This window comes from Neopsephotus bourkii, unplaced genomic scaffold (assembly GCF_033783945.1).
Source record: "Neopsephotus bourkii isolate Nb327-2 ecotype Australia unplaced genomic scaffold, CSIRO-AGI_Nbou_v1 NB_1197, whole genome shotgun sequence".
Classification (NCBI taxonomy): domain Eukaryota; kingdom Metazoa; phylum Chordata; class Aves; order Psittaciformes; family Psittacidae; genus Neopsephotus; species Neopsephotus bourkii.
The window spans coordinates 289,641-305,701 of record NW_026901682.1 but is presented as its reverse complement, the minus strand read 5'-3'; the positions used below and the strand labels follow the sequence as shown (position 1 = coordinate 305,701).

At 37.5% G+C, this 16,061-nt stretch overlaps 1 protein-coding gene across 3 annotated transcripts in view; it reads left to right on the top strand.

The window, feature by feature from the left end:
* The window catches only part of PTAR1 (protein prenyltransferase alpha subunit repeat containing 1), a 30,372-nt gene extending 25,945 nt beyond the window's left edge, over positions 1–4,427 (top strand). For 2 of the 3 annotated variants that reach the window (XM_061364275.1, XM_061364278.1), the window contains exon 7: positions 452–4,427. In XM_061364275.1, coding sequence (XP_061220259.1) covers positions 452–800 — 349 coding nt within the window. In that variant the 3' untranslated portion in view covers positions 801–4,427. The remainder of the gene's footprint in view (positions 1–451) is intronic. The other variant, XM_061364277.1, reaches the window with a different exon arrangement.
* Positions 4,428–16,061: the final 11,634 nt, after the last annotated feature.

The following is a 16,061-nucleotide window of genomic DNA, read 5'->3' as shown; positions in this document are numbered from 1 at the left end:
TCAAAAGACTGTCCTTCTGGTTGTGGAATGTGCTTTGTGTGATGTTTCTAGACAAATTGTTGCTCTGATTTTAAAAGGTACCACCCAGGAAAATAGTTACTTGTTGATGCAAGCTCTGCTTGACCCTATAGTTTGTGCAAGAAACACAGGATACTATTGATCAGCCTTAAAATGTTTAAAAGGCAAAAGATAGGCAGAAGATGGATCAACTGCAGAAAACTGCTGCTTTGCCAGATACGTTTATGTGCCTGAGTAGGTAACAGCAGATTTGCCAGAGTGACACCGAGTCTTTTGTGTAGAGTGTGAGCAGTGACTGCAGATTTTGTCTTGGGGGTGGAATCTGGAAGGGTGGCAAATGAACTGAAGCAGTTCTGCAGCAACAGCAGATTATTTTCAGTACGTGACTTTTTATTCCTTTTTTTTTTTTTTCTTCCTTCCTTTTACCCTGAAGAAGGTGTGTGTTCTACCTTCAGCACCACCTAAGGAACAGACTTCCTCTCCTGAGTGCAGTGGTGTCATCTGTGGGCAGCAATGATGAAACATTGAATAATTCCCACTACAGTCCTGCGATAAGTCACATGGCACAAGCTATGGATGTTGATGGTTTGAATGAATCCAACAGCAAACAAGTTTATACCCAAGAAACAAAACGCCTGAAACGTGCTCCTATGCAGGACTCTTTTGGTCCAGAAATGGAATACCGGTTCATTAATGAAGTATTATCAACTTGCAGGGATGTGGATCAAGCCAGGTTTGCTACTGCTTATAGGAAATGGTTAGTTACTTTTTTAGGTCAGTGAAGAGAGTGTTTAAAGCCTACAGGGTTCTTCTTTTAGTGCAATATTCTCTTTTCAGACACAAATGCATGTCTTGATTGCAAGTGTTAGCTAACCATGTGTTTTCCACTCTTTTAATGGTCAGTCTTAGAGTTTATATTCAGAGTAGAAGTCTTGTCACTATTTATTAAAGAACTGCTGTACTTTTTTAGTAAGCAAATACAGTTTGTTCCGTAATCTTTTCACCAAATCATTCTGTGTCAGCTTCCTACCGTGACATATTCTTATTTCTCACTTCTGCGTTAAGGTGGGCTCTGAATCGTTGGCTTTAAAACAGCAACAACAACAATAACAACGAAGTGTGAGAGAAAAAAGTCTGAAATGCTTTTGAAACAGTGTCTGGAAAAAGAATAAGAGGATCTGTCTGTATCACCTAAACGTGTTTCCAGGTTGATCCTCTTTGCTATAGTGGCATCTTGCTAATACTTTATTGGATTCAAACTGTATTTGGTGAGTGCTATTACTTTTGTTTTAGCAACCTTTGGTAGAACACCAGACTGCAGTGTCTTTCTTAAGGCTCTAGTAATGGTATTGGAGCCTTCTAGTATGGTAACTGGGTTTTTGTTTGCTTACTAGTTCTTACATGAGTTTGATAAGAAAGTCTATGAAGTTGAAGTCATGAAAAGCAGATACAGGAAAATGTGGCAGAAAATAGTTCAAACACATGTTCACGCTTACATTCAGAGCTATATTTGAATATAATTTTCTTAGACTATTTTACCTTCATTACCTACTTGGTATTTATTTATTTATTTTATCTCAACAATCCAGAATTAATGACACTCGACACACATTTCTGAATGTATTATGTACACTACAGAATCTCAGCCTGCTAAATCACATATTGCTAACTTGTCCTTAACTAAGACTACTTAAGTCAAATACATGATGGAGTAAAAAGTAATTCTTCTGGTCACTATACAATCCCAAAAGTAGTCAGCAGGAGGGAGCTATCTCTTCACTTTTGTTCTCTTGCAGACCTTCAGTCTTTGTTGGATTGTTTTTGCATTTTTGTTCTTGGTTGTTTGGGGCTGTTTTTTTTTTTTACTCTTCCTTAAAAGCACTTCTCCAACTGTACCTCTCTGTTTACATAACTGTAACCTTTAAGGGAATTTGAAACATGTTTCTGGTCCGGTGAAATTAAACATGAATAGTTTATTTTGTCATTTCCTTGGAACTTGTCTATATAAGGCATTTTTTTTACACTAACTGAATGAATTGTGCTTGTCCAAAGACCCAGGGGATAAACTTTGTACAACTGTGTAAGTTTGTGTAATGGTAACATCACCTGTGTCCCAAGCAGACTATTCACTGGGGATTCGATTTTCAAGCTAGACTCTTCGCCAAAATTGCTGTATATTTCTCCTGCCCAAAGTGCCTCCTGACAGTGCTAAGTTTCAAGCTGCTGTTTCTGACGGGTAGAGAGAGCAACAATGAGGGAGAAAAAAACACAAGGTATTATTTGGAAAGAAAAAAGGCACTTGAAATGTGCAGTTCCAACAGTTCTAAAAATTTGATGGATGGGGGTTATGCTTGCATTTCAGAATGAACATAGGCCAGCTCTAGTCTTAGAGATTATATTCATAACTCATTTCAGGCACCAGAGTAGCTAACAAAGACATTTCTAAATGTACAGTCTTCTGTTTACACTACCTAGGTAAGACAGACTGACCTAGGCTTGAGTATCCCCATGGCAAAGCTTTGTCTTAGTGGATATCTACACCTGTCTCTGTTATAGCTAGGGACCTGTTACACATGGCATTTTGTTTTGAGGTGCTTTGGGATGTTGTCTTAGTTGATGGTTTTAGTTGCAGAAGAGCATGGTCAATACATGAAGGAGGTGTGGGAATGGCTTCAGATGCTAATTTCATCATAAGATGTTGTTTCTGTGACCACTGACAAATGGTAGGTTCAGTTACAAACTGGAGCCTGAACTTAAAAACTTAACTTGAGCAAGAAGTTTTACCCAGTCCAGAGGACTTGATGCATAGCATGTATGGTAGCCTGGGTCAACTTGACTAACCATATACCGTTAATGACTGGTATGAACCTGGGAAGCATGAAGTCAGCTGGCAGTGTATTAGGAATCATGCTCTTGGTCCCAGATTATTTCAACAGTAAGACAGCTGTGTGTTCTGTTTATCTTAGCAAAACTTACCTGTTCATGACAAAAATATTAGTGGCAGGAGCAGGCTGGGAACTGGGAGCAAGATAAGAAATATTTCTTGAACTGTGGAAGGAAAGAGGTGGTCTCTTCATGCACTAGAGTGATTGAGGGGTTTAGAGGAAAAGATCTATATTAGAATCTGACTTGAAACCCATTATATATTTCTTCTGGAATATTACCTGGAGGCTCAGGTAGCTTTCTTAGAACTGTATCATGGAATTACTGTGCTATTGAATCTTACAGTCTTGCCTTCATAAACAAATCCAGCAGCTGCCCTCATAAACATTTGATTCATGTCAGCACAAGTTACACATGCTTGTATGAAGACAAGATTTGGTCCTGTTTTACTGAATAGAGCTGCATTCTATTTTCATACTTGGAAAATGTTCTGAGAGCTCTGGTTAGAGTTGATCAATATTACTTTTACAAAACATGGGTGGCTGCAGTATGACTCTTAACTATGGGTTTTTAAAGCCTACACCTAGTGGAAGTACTGTTTATTTTTTTTAAATTCAGCGAGAATAGCTACATTTGGAAGTGTTTGCAGACTGGACTCTGCAACACGGAAAAGTGAACAATAAAAATGAAATCAAAACAAGTCTTAGGTTTCCCTTTGAAAGAAATACAAACAATAAGCTGTCAAAATCACACTTTAATTTTTTCATTATAAGCATAGATTATATAAAAGAAGAAAATATGTAACTAAATTACTTCAAGCTGTCAATGTCCTGAAGCCGCTTACATGAAATGATTGAAGAGATACTTCCCACAAATTACATTAAGCTCACAACTGTGGGATATTCTGGAAATGTGGTCTTTGGAACATACCTGTCTAACCGTTCAGTATTAATACAGAGTCCCACTTGGCCACAGCTGGAAGAAAAGAAAAATGGTTTCAGGCCATTGGTAGTTACACATATTACACATAAAGGTGATCGAGTACAGCTATCTTAAGTAATGAATTGCAGTTGTTTTGTGTTTCAGAGGTCAGAGAATTATAATATACTCAGTGAACATTCTTGCAGAGAAAGCGTCCAACAGAAGCTGTAGAATACAAGTCTCTTACTTTATGAAGTTCTTTCAAATATAAAATCAAACTTTTACACCTGTAAAAGGCGTTATATGAAGTTCAGCATCTTTACTGATTTTGTCTTCTGCTGTAGTGGCATTTGAATTGGTGCAGATTGGTTTTGTTCACTGGATTAGTCTTTGTAGGTATCTCTTTGTGCTAGAAACAAAGGGGTTTGAGGAACAAATGTAATTTGAAACTACAAATATTAGAATACAAGGAATCGCTTTTTTAAGAAGTTTAATTCTTTGCTGCTAAATACCTTCACTGTTATTTCCTTGGCATTTTAATTATCTTGTGTTTTACAGTCACTGGAGCAACGCATGCAGCATTAAATATAGCTACAATAACAAAACTTGTTTAAAGTTGTTATTGGAATGCTTTACTATAGCTGCTCTGATGAGTATTTGTTAATCTATTCATGCCTGCATATTAGTGTTTTGTTGACTTCTTACATGTCCTTTATACAACTAAATCCTTGTGTCATAAAGAGTCAGAAAAGTAAAGTGTTGGTTTATTCTGTTTGATTAATTACCTTATGTGGAACTTACTTAAATAAGCAAATTCATACCATAGTGAGAAAGCTTAGATTCTGTCTTACAAGCAAGATTTCTGGCATTTCCAGTTTTATGTTAGTGCTGCTTAATTAAAATGTGTAGCTAGCCTGTATGGACAGGAATAAGTTGTTTGTTTGTTTGTTTTTCCTAGGTAGAGTATTAAAGAATTTTTAAAACAGTACAGTATGGTATTGATGAGTAGAAACAAACGGGTTTAGAAAGGCTTGTCTGCATAGCCAGACTCAACAAGCATACTTCTTCAGCATAACATAATACAATGATCAAGATGTGACTACCAGAGAACAATTTAAGTGATGAGTCTTCAGAGACTTGATGAATTTTTGGACAGACAGGGTTATTTGTTTAGTTTTGTTTTGTCTTCTGTGAGGGAAGAGTGTTCCTTAGGTTTTTTTAATTTAGTAAGAAATGAACCATTGCACTTACGGGGGGTGGGGGGGGTGAATGAGAGAGGAACCCCACAGTTCCCGAGTTGTATCTTTTAGAGCAATTTTGGAAAAAGAAGCAGTGAAGTGAAATTCAGATGTGACTTTTGTCCTGTTCTCATTTGGTGATGAGAGGTCTTTACAATTAGGTCTTACTGTTTTATTAATGTCAGATAACAAAGGAAGGAGGGTAACTCACCTATTCGCAAAGGCAGTTAACTTTAAATTGGTTTCAAAGGAAGTTCATTGTCCCTGCCTGACATAATTTGCCCTTTTTTCCCCTGTGTGATCAGGGGTGTGTTTACATCCCAGCCTCCTCTCTGTTCTAACCAGCAAAGAAGAATGTAGCAAAGCATTGGTGAGGTGGCCTCATTTTGTGTTTAGCTAGCTGACTACCTCCCATAAAGTAGCTCTCATTGATGTCCTTGATCGGAGTTCATCACGCTTAGTTTTTTCAGAACCTCATACCAGGCCTACATCCTCTTTATGGGGTGAAAAGTAAGAGCTTTACCTATGAAGCCATCTAGTGTCCCCAGGAGAGTTTAAAGGAGAGGAAAAAATAAAAAAAACAACTCGTGTAGTTAAGGTTGGGTAAACTAGAATTAGCATAAACTTTCATTAGTATATTCCTCTGAGAAAGCAATGCATTGCTGAAAAATGGAGGGAGTACGTGCTTCCAAGAAATTCCTTGTAGACAGATTATGCTTTTGAATTATAGACCAGACACTTTATAGTGGCTTTTACTAGTGTGTAATGCTACTTCTCAGGGCATAGTATATTGTAGTGAATTAGGGTACATTTTTACAGTTTATCGATTTAAAGAAAAAAAAACAAAAAGAGAGAAAAAAAAGCTAAACACATAATAACCAGCTTTTCAGGTTTTTGGTTGGTTGTTTTTTTCGTCTAGGAAAGTGTTTTATATCTACCCATATGCTAATACTGTACCTAATGATTCACACTAGACCTTTCATTCATCTATCTCATCTACATTGTATTGTTATTCTGTATATTAAATTGCTGTTGCAGTCTTATGGGAAGCTCCTGATAGTTGCCGAGTTTCTTCTCTGAGTTCCCTAGTACTATTCAGTAAGGTAGTCACTGTCTCACAAAGACGTAAGTTGTAATGATGGGGAAGCTTTTTATAGTATCTCTGTTGATGCACTATGTATCTTAGATTTATTTTTTTAAAGAACTTTTGCTAGGAGTGTGAATACAAAAATTATAAAAGCTTTTAGTTGTTGCTAGCTGGCAGATGCTTATGTACAATACAGCTATTCTGAAAAGTAGGACTCAGCCGAAGTCTAGTTTATTAACCATCTTTATCTGCACCATTTGTTAATCCTACTGTATATAGATGTAGGTAGGGAGAACCCACAGTGAGGCGTATATTTTCTTCACGGTACGCTTTCTTAACAGAATATATTTATGGTGAAACAAAGAGCATTTTTGGGGTAAGGTACACTTGTATATTCATTGTGAATAAGGATATGAAATTGGTACATCATTAATACAGTAAGGTTTCCTGAATGCCTGTGTAGAATGAGCAGATAAATGTTCAGGTGTTTTTGAGAGAATACTGCCTGTAATTGAAAAAATGACATAAATGACACAAGGTACCAGAACTTGTTTTACAAGACAAAATACGTTTATACCTACTGTGTTCATTCCCTTTTATTTTATCTTTTGAAGTGGCTACATTTAAAACTCAGTAGACATCTTGAAAAGTGTGCTTAGGAACTTTAATTTCATGTAATAAAAATAGGTGTCTCAAATGGTTTTAAGTTCCAGAGCACTACAATGTTCAAGTGAGCCATTAAACACTAATTTTCTAACATTCCCATGTCCATCAAAGTACTCTTCTGTATAGAGAAAAATGCTTATTTTAGCAAGATACATTAAAAAATATTTAATTCTCGCAGCTTTCATATTAGGGGGAAATACAGTTGGTTTAATATTTTGCAATACTTTTTCTATGAAAAATTCTCAAATACATAGTTGTGATCACTGTAAAATTTATGTAGATTTCCAGTGCAGATAAACTAGAGAAATGGTAAATTTTGTGGCAGGAAACATAAAATCATGGTAGGACAGTAAGACACTGGAAAGTAATCCGATAAACAACCAGTGTTCCACAGGACAGTGAATGTAAAGCATCAAGTTTGTTTTCCACGGGTCTTTGTCATGTGATGAGTTCCTTTTAGAGGGGGATTGTTTTATTTTTTTGTTGTTGTTCAGAGGGGATTGTTTTTGTTGTTTTTTTTTTATCATCAGTAGAGAGCTTATCTATGAATAAATTATTTATATTTATTCTCCAACAATACGTGTTCATGTATGTTTGGGTGGATGGATGGGTGGTGGAACTGTATTTATGTCCTATGAAAAAGGCAAGAATCTCCTGCGTATGGCTATATTCATATAAAGCTGGTGATCTGTGAACAGAACTCTTCTGTGGAACACCTGTCCTAAGCCTGGATCTGGCAGCATCATTGCCAGTGTCACGGGTTTTGCTGAAAGCTTCTCCTCACTGGCTTACTTTGCCTTACTTTCACGATACTTGGGCCAGAGTGTGCATACCCAAACCAAACGATTAGTTGTGTGTTTATTCAAAGTGCTCAAAGGGAGTGTTTGAGATGGTGAACTTGCAAGCTGGGAGAACTGGGAAGTGCTCGGCCAATGTTCTACCTGGCAGATACCTTTCAGAAATCCCCCAGGAAAGAACAGACAGGCATATTTTGGATGAAAGTGCTTATACATCATAAAAGATTGGAAAAGTACGTCAGATACAAACTAGCAACTGAAATTGGTATTCAAATACAAACAACAAATAGTCTTTTTGGTACTTTATGTTCAATTTTTTTATGTTCTTTTTACAAAAATTAATCGCATTAAAAATATTTTCAGAGTTAGTCATAATTTTTAATGCCCTCTTATTTTGAATTACTGGATTTGAGAGCTCTCCTTAGAGGGCTCAGTTTTACTGGAAAATGCTAGCACCTTTCCTGTCTCCTATTAAACAGTGTGATTCATTCCAGATTATCTAAAATGAGCGCTTAGAACCACAGGGCATTTCTGAACATATTGCTCATCATCTTAAATACAAAATTTAAAAAAGCAAGGACATGTTCTGCTCATACGGGCTAGGTTGGTTGGGGTTTTCTCTTTTTGGGGCTTAGAGTTTGGTTCTTGTTTTTTGGTTTTTTTTTCTTTTTTTTGGGGGGGGGGCTTGGTTGGTTGGTTGGTTGATTGGTTTGTTTTTTCATTTTCTGTTTCTAACTAGTAGAACAGAAGGTAGAATATGTAAGAAAGCCCTGAGTCAGTATGTGCAATCTTGGGCTTACTTAATTCGGGGATTCTTTAAATCAGAAACCTTGGTATGAACAGGTAATAAACCCTCCAGGGTCCTTGTACAGAAATAATTTGCAGGATCTGGTCATTAGTTTGTTTCTCTTCTGGGTGCTTGAATTCTGCATCTTTTAAAATGAGTGACAAAATTCCCACTGGCTTAGGATCAGGCCATGCTGCAGAGAGGATATCAGCTGCTACATGGTAGCTTTGGCATGTCTAGTGTGCTGGATTGTAAGTGACTTCTTGGTCTTTTGCAGATGGGCATATTCGTGACTTCAAGGAAAAAGGGTGGGTAGTATGTATTTATTAGCACTGTGGTTGAGGAGAAGCTGTTAATGGTTGTGGAATATTACAGATTTAAAAGGGCAGTTAGAGAGAAACACTATGGGTATAAACAGCTAAGAAAGCTTTCTTTTTTCCCTTTTCCTGCCCTCCCCAACTTCACTCCCCCCACCTTTGCTCCCCTCTTTTCCTCTTTTTCCATTCTCCCCTACCCCTCTCTTTTTTCTTTATTTTTTTCTTTTCCTCTTTTGCAGTGCAAAAAGGTTTCATGCAACATACCTGTGTGCGAAGCAGGGTCATAGCTTAGTTTGAGAAGCATTGTCTATCAATAGCATGTAGATCAATGCCTGAGTTTTACACAAGGTATTTGGGGATGAATGGAAAACTTTTAAGTGCCATGTGATAACTGATGCAATATTAAAGGGAAAAAGTCTTAATAAATAGCAAATGGGTTAAGGGTTGCTGTTCTCCAAGCATTCTATATACATTTTATGGTGCAACTGCACATTTGTCACCTTGGCATCTCACAAATGCTTATAACTAGGCAACAGCTGATTTCCTGTTTTAAATGCATCTACTTAATGATAATTTGAGATGTTCTACAATGATTTGTTATCTAGTATGAGATAATTTTCTCCACACCTTTAATCCATCTTCAGTGGAACCTAACCAAGTATAGATTTTCATGGTTATAAATCTAGTTTTGACGTGAAGGGAAGTTGAAATTCCACCATATAAAATGTTCAGTTGTCTGATGTCTAGTTAGAAACATAGGGGGCATCCTAGCACTGCTTTACATTTGTGCACACAGAGTTTTACCTTGTTCTATCTCAAATATTTTGTATTGCATGTTAATGATTTTTTTATATATCCTAGTAGTACAACATAAAAAATAAGTTGAAAAAACAGAGCACCCCTAAGCCCTCACTATTCTATGCAGATGTCTTCTAAAATTCACAGGTACAATTTTAGTGGTGGTGGTAAATAGATTTTTGATTCTTTTTCCCCCATTTATTTATCAGCAGACTTGTTTTTTATATGCATTAGTGACAATGGACTAAGCACAGCTGTAAGTTACTGTATTTCTGTAGAAAATAGAAATAGTGTAAACTTGTTTTTGTTAAATGTTCACAGTTTTTAATAAACTTTTCATCTCCTAAAAAGCCTCTGTTTTCTGTGACAGTGTATTTACCCTGGTCTCTGATAATGTTTACCAACAGATACCCTTCCTAATTATTGCTAATCTCTGTTCAATGATAAGCTTCTTTTTGCAGGAGCTTCATCATCTCTCGTGAATTCAGGTGATGGCAGCAGACTTGGTTCTGCTCTATTTAAACATCAGCGGTTAAGACTTTTTCAAATTTATTCCTGTGTCTTTTGTTCAAGCTTAGTTTGTGAAAGGATGGAGAAGAGCAGCAGCTCTTCTGTGTCAGAAATGTCTTTCTCAAAATTTCTGGAAGCTGTCTGTATTGCTGAGAGTTGCAGAACTTGGGCAGATGAGTGATGCTTATGTTTCTGTAACTTCTTTAAGTTTCAGCGTGATGTTCAATGAAGTTCTTGCCTCTTTTAAAATCTGAAACCAACTGGAATACTTTATACCAGCTTCCAGGGTCTGTTTTTCTGTGCTGTTACAATTGAAGGGAAAACATTTCATGGATCTTACAAGCCAGTAACTTCCCTCTTAGTTAAAAAAACATTCTTTCTTTGATTCATATGAAAGATGTAATACAGAAGCATGGTACTTTGATCCTACTTGACTGCCTTTAGAACACAAATTTTGCTGCATAAATTTTATGAGAATAGCTGAAGAAGAATCGTCAGGTGACCCCTAATCTGAATTGGTTGAAAAGATGCTCATTGATTTGTCGAAACTTTCTAATTATGCAAATACATATGCATTAACACCTGGACTCAGCCTTCAAGTTTTAGATCTGCAGTTAAACTCAAATAGCATTCTGCTTCATTTGCTTTAATTTATAAAAAATTGTTCATTGTTTATCAAAGCTGACTTACATGTTAAGGTACCTTTCATAGACTTAATACTGCAGTAAATTTGCTTCCAGTCCTTGTATATCAGGGCAATCAGTAGCTCTCTAAAGAGCTTTCATTTCAGGCTGTTACCCAAATAATTCTGACATTCATGCAATTTAAATATTTAAATATTTAACAAATTATTAAAGAATATTGAATTGAATGTATGGTTGGGCTTGTTTTTTTTATCTAAAGCAATGGCTATGTTAGGGTGTATCAGTGTAGCAGTGTAAGTAAAAATCCTTCAAATAATGTTAGGCACTTTTATATTTTATATATTTTACAGTGCATGATTGGAATCATAGGTTCAATAAGTCTCAAGTTTACTTTTTTTCTTTTTTTATTGTCTTCTCATCCTTGTGCCTTGTTCATCAGCTACACATGTGAGGTAATGAGCTAACAACACACATGAAAAGAGCCTTGAGTGACATGGTTTAGTGTGAGGTGTTCCTGCCCATGGCAGGGGGGGTGGAATTTGATGATCTTAAGGTCCTCTCCAGCCCTAACTATTCTGTGATTCCATGAAAAGAGGTGAAAAATGCAATGTGTCTGCATGGTTGTTCTCTATTTTGTTACAGTTATTTGTTCTTTGGTATAGGACTTTCACTGATCTTTCACTGTTTTCCAGCGCCAATAAATATAAATTTTCCCTAGCTACTAATAAGCATATGAAAGCCACTAGAACTCCTTTGCTGGATGCCAGAAGGCAGTAATGGCATTGCCTTTTTTTTTCTGCGGCACAGAGCATCTGGCTATTACTCAGCAGTCTGTTTGTGGTTGCTGTGCCTTTGCAAAGCAAGCCATGGGTTTGCCGCTTCCCTTGTAACAAGAAGCTCCTATGAGAATGACTTCAGTGCAGTATCTGGTAAAGAAGTAAAAGGAAATGGAAACATAAAAGCAAGATACATCTCAGTAGAAAGGGGTAAGTTGGGGGGCACAGCATGAAAAAATGCAGGAAAGATGCACATTTGTTGTTTGGCTGTGTTTTGCCTACATGAGATGTATCTCACATGGTGACAAGCTGGGAAAGTGGTGTCTAACAGAGGAAGACAGCCTTTTGAGGGCAAGTGTTTTTTGACATCTGGAGTGTTCACAAGGGAAGTTTTCTATTCTATTGTGGGATGGGGGTTTTTAATTTCTCAACTCTGACATCTCCTGTAGTATCAGCATTACTTTGGCAAAAATTTCCTGGATAGCCTGCAGCTCAAAAGACAAGGTGGATAACAAAGACGCTGCAGAACCTATGGGATTTCAAAGGTCTTGCTTGCTTTATCCGTATGAGCTTGCTTGTTTCAATGGAAGTGTCTGCCTGTCAGTAATCTGCCTGGTGTCTCTGTCTGATTGGAAAGACAGAAATTACTGAAGGTGCCAGTTAATGGTTTCCATGGCAACCAGTCATTACCAAAGGCATCAAATAGAAGGCCAGAAGAGAAAGATCAGTCCAGCTGTTCATTATTATTATCCACCCTAAAGCTAAAAGCATAAAGCTTAAGTTAAAGCCACACAGGCATGAAGGAAAGTAAAACGATAAGGCATGCACATTCTGTAGTGTCACTTCAGGTTAGCATACCTGTTTATGCATGTTTAGTTGTATGGGAGATAACTGGTTTTGGCCAGGGAGATTTATCAGAGCTGCAGATAAATCAGTGGAGCCATGAAAAGTTGGTAGCCACTGATAATCTGTTGACCTTAATTTCTTTCCCCATTGGAGTAGCTTCACTACTGAAGACCTGTATGGGTTTTTCTGAGGAAAAGAGAAACAGGACCAAATTGGTTAATACAGATTGGTTAGTACACTGTCACACAAGAATCCTCTGGAGAAGGCATCTGGGACTTGTCTCTCTGGTCCGGCTGTTCATCTCCATAGTAATCAGTGATGCACTTGAAGGAAAGAAATTCAGCCTGTGTGGAAGTTTACTTTGGATGGAGTAATCTTTGTATTCTCATGTTTTTCAATAATACAAGAATATATATTATTATATATCAATAATACAAGAATATATCATTTTTATTTCAGTTTCCAGATTCCACAAGAATAATAGTTGGATAGTGCTTAGATTAATAAGTAGCAGACATAATTTTACTAAGACTGCAATTGCAGCAAGGAATACATGGCATTTTTGTGATGCATCACATATGAACCACAGATTCTTAGTATTGATAATTTTTATGTGAAAATATTGCATATAGAAAATCCTTTAATAGCTTAACTGTTTAAACTCCTACCTACCACAGTTTGCTTCAAAAACTGCTAGTAAAATGAATTTCCACACATACTATTTTCACAGCAGCCTTTATTCAGGATGGTCTCTAACACCAAAAATTCTGATCTAAAACACCATTTCCCTTTTCATGCCATTAGTTACACTGTAACTGTTAAAATGCCATTTAGAAATGGGGAGCAAGTCTTGCTATGCATTAATTATGGAGCATATTCTTGTCAATGTAGATCAATATAAAGAAATAATACTATACATCTGCAAAGATGAGCTTAATCTCAATAAAAGTTAATCTAAAAAAAAAAAAGGCTTCACTCTTCTAACAAACTTCCATTTAATCCTATGGTGAGGTATTGTAAAACCATGACAATGAAAAAGAATCGCAGGAGAGTTCAGAAATGTTAGACTACCTTCAGATAAAATTAAGCTAAAGTAAAACAAAGAGAGTGCTCATCACCATAACAGTTGCCTACATCTTTAGCACAAGACTAACTTTTTTTTTTTTTTTTAAGGGAACTCTGCTGCCAATACTTTAAATTTGTCTGTACTGGTTTGGAACATGTCTGTCTCCTGTAACTCTTCCAAAAGGGACAGAAATGTAGAGCTAGGATCTTACTCCTGTTTTCCTTTGTTGTGAAAAGGTTATGTGTGAACATACATTTATATACCTATGTGTGAAATTTCCTCACCAAAGTAATCAAAGATCCCATTTCTTTAGCAGAAGCCATAAGGTTGCCTTTCATCTTAACTTGGTTCATATGGCAACATGAGAACATTTCTCAACTAGCCATCCCCTGAGCCTTTTCACTCACTTCTACTGCCTGCTCTTTTCACCTCTCCAGAGGACAGTCACTGTTAAACATGACCCAGCAATCTTGCTATGCACGAGGAAAAAATCTGAGTGGAGAGGAGCTGTGTATGAAATAATATGCATCATCTGTCAAATCTGCTGGACTGTACATCATATTTGTTGCTGCCATCCACCATTTGATGACTAGTGTTTATGCACAGTCCCCCCCATTAAGTGAAGCATTTCCAAATAGAGGGTATAAAGGAATATAGCAGATACACGTGAACTTCAGATACACAAGCAGGTCTCCTCCTGGGCTTATTTACTTTGACAAGGAGGATGTTCCATTTTCATTATACAGAGTAACACAATATTTGGAAGTTGATTTATCTGTATGCTTCATCATCACCTTAAAAGGCATGTTATAACAGACTTCATATACATTAATAGCTTTTGCTATTTGAATGAATGTGAATATTAGCATAAACACAAGTCTAGACAGGCCATTGTTTTTCATTTAGTTTGTTGCTTCTGTGTTCTCAGAGAACATAAGACTCTCGGTTTTCTGCAAGGCTTTATTATCCAACTCTAAGTCATTATTAAACGCCACAAATATCCCTGAATTCTTTTGTGAAGCTTCTCCTGTTGGGTCAGCTAGCTTTTGTATATTTCAGTTGCTTCATATTTCAGTATAAACTGTTGACTTTTCTATTATTGTATTTGCTCCTGTGGTCTGAGTGCAGGCCTACACCTGGATGATTTCCTCATTGATTTGCAGTAAATTAGGCTGGGCTGGGTTTTTGGTTTTGTTATTATGTATTTGAGCTTCGGGCAAGACACTGATTCCCTCAGGCTTACATTATGTTTCTCCTATCAACAAGGCTCAGGCATCTCAGTTACCATGAGACTGACACTTGAAAAGGGATCACATACAATCAGTGGCCAGTAAAAAAAAAACCTAAAAGGATGGGTTTCATTGGCACTTCTTTTTCAAGCATTACTTAAAGGAGCACTTCCAGTCCTGTCAGGTGGTGTGGTAAGGCCTAAGATACAGACTTGACCAAGGACTCAATCAACAGGTGTGATAAAATGTAATGCGTGGTTTCTGCATGGGAGACATTGATGCAACAGTGATGTGCTTCAAAGAATAAACAGTACCTGTCACAAGCTTCACCTCAAAAAAATAAGACTTGCAGTGAGACTGAAATCCTGAATGTGCAAGCAATGTGCTGGACCCTATGGATACTTCACTGGGAGTATCTGCTTTTGCTCTCTCTTGGACTCTCCGGGGCTCCCAGTGGGAATGCCTAAGCTTAGGTTCTTCCCACTTGCTGAAACCCAAAATCAAAGCTGTTGTGAACGGTACTGGTGCCAAGTCATTAACTTAAAGCCTGAAACTGCACGCAGGAGGCTATGGATTCAAAAACTAGCTGAGCCAAATTCTAGCCTGGTTTTGCCAAGCAGTTGGGCGGATGCCATGGCTGGTTTCTATGTCACCACATGCAGTGCTGGAAGTACCTGACCCCAGGAACCAGCCCAGCAGTAAGGGTATTATTTGTCTTGCTGCTGAAATGACAAAAATTTCCCACCGAGAAAATAATGCCATTGCCTGATTAATGTTAGAGTCTTTTGGGGTTTTTTCTTGTTCTGTAGAACAAACACTCCTACGCTCTGTGCTCCCTGTAAGTGTCCTTGGCAAGGGCTTCCCCTGCCTGAACAACAGATGGAATAGGCACTGACCCTGCCAAGTCCTATGCTTCTTTCAACCTTGCAAACCACGCACCCCTGCTGCCTTCTCCAAATTAGGTTTTAAACTCTCCCACATCTCCCTGAGACACCTCAGAAACTGCACTGTAATGGAAAGACAAACCAGAGGTGAAGCTACTGGTGCTGCTAGAAAACACACAGTCCAGAACATCTCTTTTAACTTTTTTCCCTGTATAGATAAATCTGAACCGCAGGTTGGGACTCTGCAGACTTTGCTGTTAGAGAAGGTCATTTGAGTGGTTTGACAATGTCCTGTCTCCATCTGCTGCTAGGTCTTAGATGGGGAAGATCAGGGTAGTGCTGAATTACCCACTCCACTGTGTAGATCTCACAAGCAGGTAAATGAACATATAAAACTAGCAGTGGAGCTATTTGGTGCACTTTGGCAGAGTGCTGGCAAAGACTGCTGAGCAAAATAAATTGGGTCTGAAAAGAAAGGCCTGGAAAACGGGAAGTCAGAGACATACAAATGACATTGAAATGTCCTTGCTAATAAGCTTAGCACAAACGGCATTCAGAAAGAAATTGTTCATACTACAGGAGCTCTTGGTGAGG